General features: G+C 48.0%; 1 protein-coding gene across 1 annotated transcript; it reads right to left on the reverse strand.

Moving 5' to 3' along the window:
• Positions 1-422: 422 nt before the first annotated feature.
• On the reverse strand, positions 423-749 carry LOC105942067 (cysteine-rich C-terminal protein 1). Its single transcript, XM_012928177.2, has one exon. It carries the CDS (start codon positions 747-749, stop codon positions 423-425), a length of 327 nt encoding a protein of 108 aa, XP_012783631.1.
• Between the last annotated feature and the right edge of the window lie 15,682 nt (positions 750-16,431).

The raw sequence follows: 16,431 nt of genomic DNA on the forward strand, positions 1-16,431 counted from the left end.
TTAAAGAGAGCAGAGGTCATCAGACACAATTGATAAACACAAGAAGGAAGAAATCAGTGGTGAAAGGAGTTCTCAGGAGGTAGAAGCTTTATTGTGAGTCTTCAGAGAACAATCACATCAATAGGCATTGATTGAGCACCTGCTGGGTGCTAGCCCCTGCAGGCAGGAGGGCCCTATGTCCCACCCATGGCTCTTAGATCCCCAAGAGAAAAATCACATAGGGAGCTTGGTGGGGCTGAGAACAGGGTGGGCCTCCAAACTTCAAAGTGCAATTAACTTCATGCCTGGAGGCAAACTACTCCGAAGCCCAGCACCCCGCCTGGGAGTTGTAGGTACTAGGGGGAAGATGCGTGGTGGGGAGCAACAGGCAGGCGGGCCAACGGGGCGGCTCTGGAACAGCTCTTCGGGGGCGAAGGGAGGGCTCAACAGCCGCCAGAGCAGCAGCCGGAGCTCTGGATGCCCGAGCGCTGGGAACTCTGACTGCCGCCGCAGCAGGAACAGCAACCGCTGCGCTGCCGGCGACGCCTCCTTGGGAAGCAGCAGCAGCCGGTGGAGCTGGAGCCGCAACAGCCGGTGTCGCCACAGCAGCCACCGCCACAGCAGCCGCCGTCAGAGCCGGAGCCGCAGCAGCCGCCGCAGCACGGAGAAGAGGAGGAGGAGGGCGCAGGGGTGGGCGCGGGGCAGGGCGTCGGGCCCTGCGATGACCCCTTGGAAAAGCCTTTGGCGGAAGCGGAGCTCTGCTGGGACATGGTGGAGCTCGTCACTGCGGACCTGGAAGAAAGAAATTCTTTGAGTTGCAAACAAGCTGCTTATTTCTATCCGTGGAACTTGACACCTGCAGACTGGGCTCAGAGAGCTGGCTCACGTGTGCCGATGCCTAGGAGAACAAGGCAGGGGAGAGAGCTGAAGCAATGAAGCTAGAGTGCCTGCGACAGGTGCTTGGAGTGTCGCGAACCTGGAGCAGCCATCCTTGCATAGAATCCGTGGCCTTCCACTGTCGTGATTGGGTTAAGGACCACTCAAATTCCCGGCAAGGGAAAAGACAGAGGATGCAGTGACCATTTCTCTCTGTGTAACACAGCCCCACGATCTTTATCACTCTTCTCCCCCGTCTTACTTGGGCCATAGGTAGGTCTTCCAGTAATCACCCTGGTGATTACTAGCAATGCATAAATACCCAAGACAGAGCTCTACCTCCTTAGAGCGAATGCATCAGTAGACATCAGAAGCACAAGTCCAGTCCTTTTCCATGGCTTCTACCTCTCATCTTCCACAACAACAGAGAAAAGCAGGGTTGTGCAGAGACTAGCAATGCCCTCTCTGTTGCAGCGTATGGGCACAAGCAATATGAATCCAAGGAGCACTTCTTCTACAGCTTGGCTATGTCACACCCCTGCCCATTTCATGTCCTTATGAACACCCCCAGAGATCGGCACTAAGATACTTAAGCTCAGTATCCCTTTTGTAACATGAGCAACTCAAGGTGGTTGCCAGAGTTCTTCCACAGCCACCTGCTAACCACGTTTTGCCTCTTCTGCTCCTCCTGCCTTCAAGTATTCCCAGCCTCCTTCCTCAGACCTCCTCAGAAACTTACCAGACCCTGGCTCCACTGGAAGATTCTCTCAGTTCTCCAACCAGAACAGGTCACCTGCTCGACAGTGGACTGAGTAGTGTCTGGCCAGAGAACCTTTTAAACTTTAGCATTTGGGAGGAGCCATAACACACGTGCTCAACTGACAGACACATCCCAGAGACATTCATCACTCAGGTAGCCCCGTAGGTGGTGCACGTGGCCATCCAAGTCACTCAGTCACGGAGGTGCCAGAATTGCTGGGGCATGTTTACATAGCTGGGAGGGCTGTGCGTGCAGAGAGAGGCTTGGGGCTCCAAGGAGACGTTTGAAGGTCCCGTCTGCCCTTGTCTATGATGTACACACACACACACACACACACACACACACAGTTTTGCTTGCCCACACAACCATCCCTGTGTAATCATGGGCTTGATGCTTCATAGTCCCCTTGTTATCTTGGGTTCTATTGCTCTGGTTCTTGTTCCCTCTAGGAAGGCCACAGGTGTTGTGTCAAGCCTGCTGGGTTCCAGTCCCATGTTTCTAGATGGAACTAAGGGAAAAGGGTGACAAGGATGCACCTTGGGAATTTGCATTTGTCGCTAGCAACAAGAAGACAGACTCAGGTAAAATGAAGGAACCATGCAGGCAGAAAAGTTGTGCAATGTGATCAGGTTATCATATCTGCATAATACATCCCTGGTGGGCCCAAGGGGAAAAGAAACGTGTGCAGTACGCTGGCCCACTGCAAACGACAAGCCCACCTGGGGACCCAAATTTCTTGCCCACCCCCACCATCCTTCTCACTTTTAAGATAAGGTTCTCCCCAGGACAACTGCCCAATAGGACAGGAAAGAAAATCTTTTGCAGGGGTCTGAAACATCCATGACTAACAGTGCTTTTAGGATAACTAACTGTAAAAAAAATTATCTTTATTTATTTGAAAGGTGGAAAGATATGTTTCATTTGCTAGCTCAACCCACAGATAACCACAAAGGACAGAGCTGGGAAAATCTAGGGCTGAGCAAATCCAGGATCCAGGAGCTTCTTCTATAAGGGTGGCAGAGGTCTGAGCACTTGGGCCATCTTCTGCTGCTTTGCCAAGCCATTAGCAGGGAGTTGACTCAGAAGTGGAGTAGCGGGAACTCAAACTAGCACCCATATGCAGTCACAGACGGTGGCTTTGCCAACTGTGCTACTTTTAACAAACAAACAAACAAAAACACCTAACTTTAAAGAATTGGGAAAACACATACATTAAGAAAGAAGAATTGGAGGAGATTGTGGCCAGAGCTGCTTCTTGGCTCAGAACTCACTAGCACAGATGTGAGATTAAGAAAAGTTCAAAACCGAGAATTGAAGATTTTTAATACTGAAAGAGATTCAGGGATGAGTGAGCTAGAAACTGTGAAAGAACTGATTGAGGCAGGATGTTACAAATGCTGTCAGTTTCATGCCATGTGGCTTAAGAGCCTGATTAACAGGTTGTCTGTACTTAGGGAGTCTGTTGGTGAGTATAGGTGAAACATTCCAAGAAGTGAAGTCAATATTAGAAAAAAAAAAAAAAAGGAAGTCATGAAATACTAAAGAGGCAGAAATTCCCCTGCTTTGAGAGAGAGATGAAGAAGCAGGAGGAGGAAAAGGAGGCCAAGAAGGAGGAAAAAGAAGAAGAGAAGAGGAAGAGGAAAAGATTAGACGGAATTAATGCAAGTGCCAGATCATCGGCTGAGCTTGCTGTGGCCTCAGAGGCTACCTTGCTCGTCCTATCACTGTTAACTCTTATCAAAGGGGGACCCAGCTGTGTGTCGTGTATAAAAGATTGATTTGTAATTATTTTTTCTGTTGTAGCCTTTCTACGCATCTCCTGAAGACGCCAAGCTATTCTTGAGGAAACATTGCCTGGGGAACCCAGAAGAGGCCAAAGCCTCTACTGCCCTCCTCTCCCGTGCACTGCTCCCAGGAGACAGTCCTTGCTTGGGAGAGAGTTCTCCTTGGCTTTCTACTCGGACTCATGCATGAGACTCAGCATCCAGGAGAAACAGAATGAAATGTCTTGCACCTGCTTTATCAGCTCACTCCTGTAAAAGGAGGTTTGAGGCTCCAGGGGGAAATGGGCTCAAGTGTTTCATGGAAGCCTCCAAACTACTGGCTCCCCTCTCCCCCTCAGAAAGGATTCCACCTCTTAGCTCCTCTCTCCAGCCAATCCCAGGATGTGTGCTTGCATAATTAGGATAATCCATTCATCACAGCCCAGAATGAGCTCTGGGGTGATCTGACTCCCCTTAATGGAAAACAAACTATCTTCATATTGTGATCACACTTGCAGAAAATTCTTCCATCCTGTGACGTTTCTGAGTACCACCATTCGCCTCTCCTCACGTGGACTATGTCAGCCACAGTGATCTCAACATGACTTTCTCCTTCAAGTTAAAATTTTCAAATTTAAAGCAGACAAGGGAATATCATTTCCAGAGGTTGTTGGCTTCCGAATCAAAATGCCATTCCCCAGCAGGTTGTTTAAGTATCCCGTGAGCACAGAAATCAGTAACGGGGGTTCTTGTGGAGCTGATGGAGCACGAGCATGACTGCCAAATGTGTGAGCCAACTACATTAAAGGCAAAGACAGGCTAGTCACAGGTTTGTAACTGAGCACAGAGGAAGGATACCTGGGTTCTATATGGTGAGGGGAAGGATGTGACAGCATCACCTGGAGAAGCTGATGGTTAATACAACATGGGCATCCCTAGGAGACAAGTGGGTTTAATGCCTGAGGACTGCAATAGAGTGTATATGCAATAAATGGAGTCACACAAATTTATTGGTTTTCTAAAAAAAAAGAAAGAAAGAAGGGAGAGGCGGGTGGCTCAATGGGGAGTCACAGGGGTGAAGGCAGTGAACAGAAGGTAATCAGGAGGCAGGACATCAGGAATCAAAGCTTTATTATTGCAGAGAAAATACTTTCACGACCTCGTCCCCTAGAGAAATGTTGGGTCAGCCTAGGCTTCTAGACCTTCACAGCAATAAACATAGGCAGACTGAAGGAGGAAATCACCAGCAGTTTAGAAGCTTCTTCCCCAAGGAAAGTGGGTAGAAGAGAGAAGCTTTGGACTGGGCAGGTCTTCAGCACTTTGCTCTTCCCGCACTGCTCATGGCACTCAACAGCAGCCGGATCCACCGGACTGCTGCCCACTGCCACAGCAGCTGCTGCTGCTGCCACTACTGCCGCTGCTACAGCAGCTGCTGCCTCCGCTGCTACTGCCCCCACCACAGCAGCTACTGCCACTGCTGCTGCCCCCACCGCAGCAGCTGCTGCTACCTCCGCTGCTGCTCCCACCACATCCACAGCAGCTGCTGCTGCTGCCGCTGCTCTGGTGCCGGCGTCGAAGAGATCGCCGGGGCTTGTGGTGGCTCAGGCAGCAACCGCCTCCCCCAGAACTGCAGCAGCACCCGGAGCTGGAGCTACAGCAGGAAACTGGACATGGGCTCTTGGGTGGGCATTTGGGGGGACACTTGGGAGGCGGTTGGCACTGCTTCTGGCATTGCTGGCAGGACATCTCTGCAGGGATTGAAGGAGCTGAAAGACAAAACGGAGGTAAAGCACAAGATCAAACATTCTGACATGAAAAGCTGGATGTTGTCTTTATAAGTCAGTCCCATGATGATTAGATTTTGAAAATGCAGTCTCCTGAGGTCAGTCACAAGGCTTCAGCCCAGGAACTTCTTACTTTCCCAATTCGTTGCAACTTCAAAAAGACATCACTCTCTACTCCCTCTCCCTGACTTTCCTCCCTTCCCTTCCAGAAGAACCCTCCCCTTGTATCCTCCATGCTCTGCTCTTTCTCCACCACTGTCCTCAGTTGCCCAAAACACCAGTCCTGAGAGGTGCTTTACCTGGTTTAGGTGCTGGAGCAGATCACCCGGGAAGCAGGCGGACTGAGGTGCAGACAGAAGCCTTGCCTTTTTATACTGAGACTCTGACCTGGTTTTGCGAGGCGCAGACCATGCATGGGATGCTGATTGCATCTTTCATAAGGGGCCTGGATCGATCACTCCCTTCCTTCACATCCCAGAGACACAATTCCTCCCTCTGTAAGCATCTAAACTATTAGCCTACAAGTCTGTCCCCTTACAATTGCAGGCCTCTGGGATGGCGATGGAGCATTTTAGATTGCACGCAGTGCCTGTCAATCTCACAGGCAGCTCTGCTATGCTCCCCATTTCCTGAACTGGATCTGAACAGTTCTAGGTCTGCGGAATGCAGAGAAGGTCTGCTTTTTTTTTAATGTCACACTTGGAAATTGAAAGGTTCTTTGTAGAACACGAGCATAGAGAATGAGAATAGAGATTCAAAATAAGATACTAGGCCCAAGCCAATGATCTAGTGTGGGTTTTTTCCTTGCTAGATGATGCTATAACCTGGACTGAGAATGCCTGCTATCTCAATGATGTTATTTTAGGCAGGTCTAATGCTGATCATGTGGGTGGTGGCCCTTCTCTCCTTAACTGAACTTGACACACCAAAGGAGTTCATGAGAAGCAATGATTCAGCACTAGCAATCCCTGAGAACGGACCCAAGAAGTCTAGAAATAGCTTTTATCTCCACGTGTGATCCTTAAAAAGGCACCTTTGGCCAGTCTCAGGTGGCATAGCCAGCACCAGGATTCTACGGACAGTGCAGCAGCAGAAATGAGATATCAATCCTGGCTATCTCTAAAGGAAGAGCCAAGATGATCCTCTAAACGAGCTGGAAATGGTGAAGGGGCTAAGGATGGCAGAAGGATGAAGCGCAGAGGTGTTGACAGGTTGCAAAGTTTTTATTTCCAACAGGTGCTATTCTGAGGGCACAGTAGGTCTCAAAGAAAGTCACCAGGACCTGTTTTACTAGAATACACTATACTCACAATTATAAAAATGTCCAAATATGCTATCTTTGCGAGTAGAAAAAAAACCTGCAGTAGGAAAAACGGAGACTGGGGAAACCTCAGCTCCACGCTAGGTTCAGCGTCCTGTGATGGACACTGTGTGGCTGGGTGGCAACACAGCCTCCTCGGGAGAAAGACTGCTTGGTTTGGTTCTCTCCACCTGCAGTCCCCAGTAAGTTAGTTAAAAGGAGGCTAACAAGAACTCCTGGCCTGTGAAGTAAGAAAATAAAAACAAAAGTCTCAGAACAGAACCTGGAACTATTTGTCCAAAATGTTAGTTTGGAATGAGTCCAATCATTAGGGATGCCATCAGTCCCATGAGAAATATATGTTTTCAAGTGCAAGCTCCTATTCTGTCAGCCTTTGAAACCAAACCTTATTTGTAATCTCAAACCTCAGCCCTAACGCTTTCTTACAGCTACAGATCAGGGCTATTGCCTTGCTACTGGGGGATGAGATTACAAACAAAGCATATCATTCATATATATATATATATATATATACACATATATATATATATATTGGATATATATATTACACACACAAAAAAAGAATTTAGCAATTATCAGTCCAGGGACTAATATTTTGTTGCATTTTTTGATGATGTAAAGTTTTTTGTGATTTTTATTTTGACTTGATTTCTATACAATATACTTACATAAGAATTTATCTTTCTAATTTTTTACTTAGCGTTTTCACATAAACATTTCTCATGTTATCTATTCTTTGGAGGTATTACTTTTGCTCACACAGAGGATACGATTTTTAAAGATATTTAAAAGTTTTTATTTGAATGAGTTACAGAAAGAAGGAGAGATATAGAGAGATATTCCATCTTCTAATTCACTCCCCAAATGGCTGCTATAGCCAGAGCTGGACTGGTTCAAAGCTGGGAACTAGTAGCTTCTTCTGGGTCTCCCATATGAGTTCCAGAGTGCAAGGACTTAAGCCATACTCTATTGCTTTCCCAGGTCATAGACAGAGAGCTGGGTTGTAAGCAGGACATGAGCCTGTGCCCAGATGGGATGCTGGTGCTGACCCTAAGGTCACAATTTATTTACAAATGTGAGTTCTACATTCAATTTCTGAAGGCCCTGGACAGGTCACAAAAGCTCTCTAATTCAGCATGTTCTCATCTGGGAAATGGGAAAAGAAACCATGTTTATCTCATATCAGCATTTCTACCTGTAATGCTCTTGGAAGACTGCCTAGCACATGGCAAGCACTCAGCAAATAGCAGAAATGAAATCTGATGCTATGCCACTCCTACATTTCAGTAGAGGGGAAGAGTGGGTCTGAGAAATGATGCCCAAGTGGGGACGCAGATCAGCTGCTTTGTCTGCTAGATCTCATTGCATTAAGAACCCTTCTCTTCTCCTCTTGTTGAGAAACACAAAAATGAGTGCAAAACACAAGCTCAGGCTTTCCTTGATTTATATTAGATTTTTTTTTTCTAGAAATCCTGAGCTATTTCTGGAATGACAGAACAGAGGAAGTAAAAAGAACCTCAGCCACCACTCAGAGCCAGCATTTCTCACACCTGCTCAGGCCTGGGCATGGACGTTGTCCGAAAGTTCATTTGGTGGCTCTACTGACAATCACTGTTGAGTTGATGCTTTACGCCTTGTCTTTTATTTTAGAGAAGTGGAAACAGAGACTCAGAGATGGAAAGAGACTTGCCTTGACTCTCACAGAGTTAGAGATTGAGTTGGAATACAATCAGCAATCAGCCTTCTCTCCCTCACAACACTCTACCTCTTGAATGACAACAGTAGCTTAATATGGTATGTAGCTGACCCTCCATTTGCATGGGTTCCACATACATGGATTCAACATAGTCAGGAAAAAAATCGTGTCTATACTGAACCTGTGTAGAGATTTTCCTTGTCATAATTCTCTGACCAATACAGTACAACAGCTGTTGGCATATCATGTACATTGTGTTAGATGTTATAAATAATCTAACTCTACAGGTAGATGTACTTAGGTTATATGAACACACCACCCCATTTGACGTAAGGGGCTGATTTTTGGTTTCTGAAAACAGTCCTAGAACCAATTCCTGACAGATGTGGAAGGATGATGATCATTTTCTTATAAAATTATGATCATTGGAGTCGGAATAAAACTAGTAATAAATGAGTTGAATCATGGCCTGAATCGCATGTCTAGAAAAAGTGGAATTCATCATTACCCCTGCTATCCTCCATAACCAGGAATTGAGCACCTGTGTCTGAAACGCAGTGTCTGAGGTCACCAGGGATGGGCAGCTGGCAGGTTCCCAAGAACACGCCCCAGGAAAGCACCACCTAGATGACTCTGCCTGGGCTCTGAAGTTCAACCTTGCCCATGCCTCTGAGTTTATCAATCCTTGGGACACTGATTCACTGCAACTAACTCACAAGAGATGGAGACATCAATCGACAAAGAGAAACATGAACACCAGATGTGGGGCTGACAGGCACATTCTTTTCCTGTTAGGAAAACTCCTGGAAGAAGTAAGTCACTCTCAGGAGGTACAAGATGAGCATGGAGTTGCGTAATGAATCTAGAGTTTGATGAACAAAGCTAGACATTTCCATAAGGTCATCTGAACACTTCCGGTCCTGGCTAGATGTGGGTGTTCCTGAGAATTCCCTGTCTGCCTTCACCCGTATTCTTTTGTGTAAGACCCAGGAACATCTTCTGTGAGGAGTTTGGCCCCACACCACTCTCATCACTACATTCTAGTTCCAGAGTTCCACATTGGTGAGCATCACCAGTTTATGTCATTTTCACCACTTCCTATTGCCCTGGGATATGCACTGGTAGAGGAAATAATGCCCGCCTTTTCCCTCATCTGACCATGTTCAAATCTTAATTTCCACATCCCATGAATATATACTCTTATATAGCGAAAGAGATTTTGCAGGTGTGACAAAGCTAAGGATCTTGAGATACAGGTATTTTCCTGAATTGTATAGAGAGGTTCAACGCAGCCAAGAAGAGGACATCAGAGAAGCACTAGGACAACAGAAGCAATGGACGCAGTGTCATTCTGAAAATGTAGAAAGTGGCTGGCATTGTGGTGCAATGAGTTACACCGTGGCTTGTGACACCATATGCAGAACCCAAGTCCTGAGCTTCCAATCCAGCTCCTTGCTACTGCACCTGGGAAGGCAACAGAGGGCTTGGCTTCCTATCGCTCACAGACAGAATTCTAGGCTCCTGGCTTCTGTCCAGACCAGATTGATCCATCCATCTGACTGCAATAAAGAGTGGTTGGAAGATTCTTCCCCATCACCATCTCCCCTTTTTTTCTCCCTCTCAATCACTCTGCCTTCATAAATAAATCTGAAGGAAAAAAAAGAAAGAAAAAAAAAGAAATGAAGAGAAAAGAAAAGAAGAAAAGATAAAGAAAATTCAGGAATCATAGATCAAGGAGTGCCAACAACCTCTAGAAGCCAGAAAAAAAGCAAAAAAAAAAAAAAAAAAAACAATCCCTGTCTATACCAGAGGTGGAGAATATCTGGTTTGTGAGTCACATAAGGCCTGAGCAATCATGTGGTCTACCCTAGCCAAGGAAATTGTAGGCAGCACTCAAAATTCAATAAATCTGCTGCAAGCTGATTTCTAAGCTGGCAACTTCATATGGCCCAGGATTGTTATAAATATCCAAATAGCCCATGGCAGGGGGGAAAAAAAGGTTCCCACTTCTACTAGAGCCTTCAGAAGGAACCCAGCCCTGCTGAGGGCTTGAGCTTATCCTGGCTGACTCCCAGGCCACTGCTGGCCTGCAGAACCCCAGGTTTTAGGCCACTAAGTTGTGTGGTTTTAGGCCACTAAGTTGGTGGTCATTTGTGGTCATGACAGCAATAGAAAAGCAATACACACACCTTGATTTAAAGCTAGTTCCTAATTTCACAATGTCTTTATTACTTATAGTGTTGCAAGCTGATAAAAACACCTTTTCCATGGGTGTGAGAATTGAAAGCTTCCATCTTTTGAGGATCAAAGGGCTTCTTTGAGACAGGGAGATGTCCAGCGAAGAGAGAAAGCTCTTACAAATAAACCAGGTGCTTCCTGAGCCACCTGCCCCCTGGCAGTGTGTGACCCCCTGCACCTGCTTCCTCCTCCATAAAATGAGGTTAATCGCAGGGCCCAGCTCAGAACAGAGTCTGTGGCTGGAGGAGCTGGTGAGATAATGCCAGCAAAGCCCTCAGCCCCGACCGGGGGAGGGGGAAGTGCCTGGCCATTGCCAGCCCTTCCTCCTATGACTTGTCCTCATTACCGCTGTCTTCATCACCATCAGTGAAAACTTAGAGATGCTGAGATTGTTGCTAGGATTATTTCCAGGGCCCTCTTCTGGGTCTTGCAGCTCCAGCTTCCCTATATCTGGCACTGGAGCTTGACAAACACCCTAGAGTAGGAAGGGAAGCTGGCCACCACCTTGAATTCATTTGAATAGTTAAGAAGCCACTCCTCAGAAACAAGGGCTGACCTCTTTAACCTTGGGTGTGCTTTCACCACTTCGAAGGTGCTTTTTGCATTCATCCCCTTACTGGAATCATGACATCCATCCTATCGTGTAGGACCAAAGACGACCAGCCCTGCTTTCCTAGGAGAAAAATTAGCGTTCAGTCAGGCCCAGTGCCTCCCTTGAGGTCACACGAATACTAAGAGAAGTTGCCTGGCTAGCTAAAACCAGTTCCTTGGACACTACAGCTCTTCCAATCCTTGTTCTTTAAATCACATCAGCTTGGAACCCAGTGTCTGTTTATCAGAGAAGTGTGGCCCAGGCCACACATCCCACAGGGTATTAGAATATCATAACCATAAGCAGACAGAAGAGACTGCAATGTGACCTTCAGATGGAGCTTTCTTCTTGCTGCAGAGCAGGAAGTGTCCCCTAACAGGTCTGGTCTCGAGTTCCGGAATCTCGCCTTGCCTTCCCAGACTCCACCATTTCCAAAGACTGCATGCCAGAGACATGAGTGAAGGGACAGACACCAGAGACTGACTCACAGCTACCTAGAGCCCCTCACGTGAGTGGGAGCACTTCCTGGAAAAGCTTTGCCTCTAGGCCGAGAGCCAGCTGGGTCACATCCTCATCTGTGCTGTGGGATGGTCACAGCCAGCTGTGGCCTTATCTCCTTTGTGGGATGCATTCCCATAGCTGGCACCCAGAGGCAGGGTAACCAGGGAGCCTCTGGAATGAGTAACCAGAGAAAGGAAGACTCCTCCTGCTGGTGGAGAGTAAGTAAACACACAGGGTGGGGACTCCAAGGAGTAAAAATAGCCCAGGAGGCTGCTGCTGGAAGCATATGCATTGGAGCACCTTGTTTTCTCACCTGCAGAGGATGGCCTCTGACTGAACATATGACTGAAGCAGGTGGTGGGAAGGGATCAGACATCCCTTCACACTGATGCACCCCTGGGGGCATGGCATGTGACTCCTGCTGGGGAGCTGGGATGTCCCTTGCAGATGTTAATGTGCCCTCCTTTGCCATTGGCCTTGGGATGTCTTCAGCAGGCAGTACTTTTAGCTCTTCCAACTTACAGAGGGAGCCAGACCTGAGCGAGGCAGTGAGGAGGCAAAGATGACAGAACTCCCACCATTGCCTGCTAATAGCTGTCAGTGCGATGCAGGAGCCAAGTGCTCCCAGGTGCAATGTAAGTGGACGCTGAGGAGTGTGGGCCAAATCCTAAGTGCACTGGAAAGAGGGAAACCAGGACAGCAGAAACAAGAGCAAGGACAATACATGGGCCATTTGTGTGAGTCCCCTGAACACATCTGTACCTGTACATATGTTCCATGGAAGGCAGGAGCTTTGGCACAATGATAAGAACATGGGCGCGGCATTGTTGTGGCCCATCTCCATCATCTTGTACAGGTGCCAGTTCATGCCCCACCTGTTCCACTTTCAATCCCTGCTAATGAACCTGGGAAAAGAAACAAAATGGCACAGAGTGCTTGGGCCCCTGGCAACCACATGGGAGACCTAAATGAAGTACCTGGCCCATCTCTGGCTGTTGCGGTCACCTGGTGAATGAAGCAGTGAATGGAGGAGATATCTCTCTCTCTCTCTCTCCCCCTCCCTGTAACTCTGACTTCCAAATAAACAAATAAATCTTGACGAGAAAAATTATGTTTACAGTAGTTGATTCTCGATGGGGGTTCATGAGCATTTCTGTTTTCCTTGGTGTAAGGAGTTATTCAAATATCCCACCCTGGACTCGGCGCCATTTCTTCTTCCTCACAGCTCACGAAATTCGTGCCCATCCAGCCATCCACCAATCAGATGTAACCCAGCATTTCACCTGAGAATCCCACCCCCAATCTTCCAGCCCCTTCCCCAACCCCACCCACTCACCAATCATCTCTAGGCATTCACCTGCAGGCACCAATCCCCTGGGACCTGCCCTCAATCTCTCCCAATCCCCACCCCCTACACCTGGCCGACAAAAAGGCCCCCAGGCGCTGCTCTGTCTCTCTCTTCTCTTTCCTGCTTTCCTTCCTCCCTCTCCTTCCCCTTTTCCTCCTCGGCTATCCAATACCCCCACCCCCTCTGGAATAAACCTCCTAAGATACCTTGTTGCGTCTGGTGTTTTCAGCTCACTGTAAAGAACCAGCTTGCGGGAATTAGCTGCACGTAATAATATCGTAATATCGTATGAACTAAAACTCAAACTGTTTTAAATAACTAACACTTGGTCTCCTATATTTTCTACTTTTCTGCAATGACCATGTGTTACTTGGATGATGACATGTTTGAATTGAGTCATTAAATAGATTGTAAGGATCAGAGAGGCTTCCATAAAAGTGTCCATTGCTGCTTTACTCTGAGCCTCTCCTGGCACCACGTGCTGTGCTTGCTCTGGGAGGCACCAGGAGAAGCCGGGGCAGTCACCCAGCCCTGTCCTTCCTGAGGCTCACTCTCCCCTCAGCTCTCCAGCCACTTCCCGCCTGTCTGCCTGTCTCACCTCTGTGGTCCTCCCTGGCAGGCTCCCTCTCGTAGATGCTTGATCACATGCTGCCGCATACCATTGCCTGCTGCCTAAGTGGATCTCTTTTCTGTTCAATGTCATGACCTCTTTGGAAGCCGGAGCTCTGTGCTACCCTGCAGAAAATGCCTGAGGAGCAGAGCTGGGAAACCCTACCTGCTCTGGGAACATGAGCTGAATGGAGCCGTAAATAGGGAAGAGAACTAAAGAGAATGAGTTTACTTCTTTGACTTCACCACCAATGGATTGCCTCAAACCACAGCTCACGTGTGTTAGGAACCCAGCGTCTACTGAAATGAACTGACTGCTCTGGAAGCAGGCTCTGCAACTACGTTTGGAGGAAAAACTTCCCTCCCTCCAAAGATTCCTTCTCCCTTGGGATTCCAAAGGTCGATTGATTCCAATCATGCTCTAAGACCTACAGAGACTTGACTTGACTTCAGGCTCTCTCCAGACTGGGTACATGGTAGACAGCAGACGTAGTAAATGAGAAGAAAGAAAGAAAGGGAGTAAAGAAATAAAGAGGGACGGGGAGACAGAAAGAAAGGATTAGAAGAGAGAAGTAACGAGAGGTGTTCTCTGGGGCTCGTGCTGCTCAGGTCCAACTGCCACCTGTGACACAGGAATCCTCTGTGAGCCTTGATATGAGTCCCAGTTGCTTCACTTCTTTTTATTTTTAAAAAAGATTTACTTTATTTTTATTGGGAAGTCAGATATACAGACAGGAGGAGAGACAGAGAGGAAGATCTGTCCACTGGTTCACTCCCCAAATTGCTGCAATCTGAAGCCAGGAGCCAGGAGCTCTTCCGGGTCTCCCACGTGGGTGCAAGGTCTCAAGGCTTTGGGCCATCCTTGACTGCTTTCCCAGGCCACAAGTAGGGAGCTGGATGGAAAACAGGGCTGCTGGGATTAGAACTGGCACCCATATGAGATCCTGGCGCTTGCAAGGTGAGGACTTTAACCACTAGGCTATCACACTGGGCCCAGCTGCTCCACTTCTGATTCATCTTCTTATCCAGCTCCCTGCTAATGCACCTGGCACAGCAGTAGAAGATGGCCCATGCGCTGTGGGTTCTAGCTACTCATGTAGGAAACTTAAATGGAGTTCTAGGTTCCTGGTTTCAGCCTGTCCAAGCCCAAGCCATTGTAGCCATTTGGGGAGTGAAGCAATGGTTAGAAGATACTTCTGCCTCTCTCTCTCTCTTTCTCTCTTTCTCTCTCTCTCTCTCTCTCTCTCTCTCTCTCTCTCTCCAAATCTGCCTTTTAAATATAAATAATCCTTCAAAATATGTTTATCTTGTTTTCTGTGCCTCTCCCATAACATAATGCTACTCCAGATAGGACTAATTCTATTGATAAATCAGATATGTTGGCAGAGCGTGAGTCTTCTTTGCCACACATCCATACTAGCACAAGAGTTTGTGACTACCGCTTGGAGCTGCTCCTTCCTCCCCACTCCACCTTCAAACCGATCCCACCCATGCCTGTCCTGGCCCAGGGCTGTGCCTGCCCTGAGGAGCCAGGACCTCTGCGAGCCTATTCAGTCATGTCCCCACCTCTGGAAGGCAGGCAGAGTGTGACTGAGTCACCTTGCAGGAGTCTGAGCAATCTTCACTGAGGCCTCAAGTCTCCAGGTTAATGACAAAATGGATGAGAGTTTGTCCCTGCCTTTGAGCCAGGCTTTCCCACCAGAATCCATGTGACTATCTCTCCTGGGGTTGCAGATTGCCCTACCCAGGGCACCCAGTGTCAGATGCTCTTCTTGTGCCCTCTGCTCATCCCCTACCGCACCGTTGCTTCCGTACCTGCAGGTCCTCCCGTTGCAGTGTCTCCATCACAATGACACCCATCACTGTTGTGTGAAGGCCTCTCCCCATCTTCCCAAACCCAGCCCTTGACCACTTGCCCTCTGGTGATATAAATCAAGATCCACAGTTTACAGTGGCAAAGACACGCAGAGCCACTACTCCTAGCAAGACCCAAAACTGGGGTCATGCCAGTATCTCCTTCCTTAGCCTCACAGCTAACGATGCACCCAGGTATCCTCCTTGCAGCCTTACTGCCATCTCCCTTCCTATAATGTAATTCCAAAGATACGGAAAACTTTCAATGGCTTCCAAGGGAGTGGAATCATGTTCCCATAAATCATGTCTAGATGCTTCACAATGTGGCACCTTCTATCTCCCCAGCCTGGGGTTGCTTGCACCTTGACAACCACATCAAAGTATTACCATTCCTGAACATACCCGGGGGCATCCTCTGCTAGAAAACACCCTTCTCCTGATCCCTGCACAGGTCTTGGGCACCTACCAGTGATTATCTCCTAGGAAGCCTGCCCAGACAGCCCCATGCTGGCTCCTGTAAAGAAGAAAACTCCTTGGCAGGAGGAGGCCTGGCATGCTCGGAGCACACTGTGGCCTCCCCACTGGATTCAGAACCTGCCCACATTAGGAACTGGGCGTTCTCTCATGACCCAGAGGTTGTACATTACACATAAGATGGAGGCTTCCTCAAGGTCTTGACCCTTCCTATTAGAGAGCTGCTTGAAGACATAGCCCTGGGTTGTTCATTACCATATAACCCCAAGACCCAGCAGAGAGCTCAGAGCATTCAGCACATACTTGATGGATGAAGAAGAAAGGAATGAAAAAATGAGAGCTTGTCGTCATTGCTGTGGAGGGAGGAGGCCCACAGGGCCAGCAAGCATGCTCACTCCATGGGAGGTTCTGTTGCTGACTCAGCCTGATTCAGATGGAAACTGTGACTAGTTACTTCTCTGCATGTTGCCTTGGTATCCTTGAGATGCAGGGCAAATGGAGACTCTGATGCTGAAAGCTCAGGCTCTTGTGTTAGTCAGCTGCCACCAGTTCTGCTGGAGTCACTCATGGACTCAGCAGCCTGCCAGAGGTCTTGCTCACTCCTTCTCATCCAGAAAGCAGAGGGACCCCAGGAGT

This window comes from Ochotona princeps, chromosome 2, assembly GCF_030435755.1.
Source record: "Ochotona princeps isolate mOchPri1 chromosome 2, mOchPri1.hap1, whole genome shotgun sequence".
Classification (NCBI taxonomy): domain Eukaryota; kingdom Metazoa; phylum Chordata; class Mammalia; order Lagomorpha; family Ochotonidae; genus Ochotona; species Ochotona princeps.

Bases quoted from the DNA above. Each gene is read 5' to 3' on its own strand.
- LOC105942067 (XM_012928177.2), bottom strand. From the start codon at position 749: ATGTCCCAGCAGAGCTCCGCTTCCGCCAAAGGCTTTTCCAAGGGGTCA.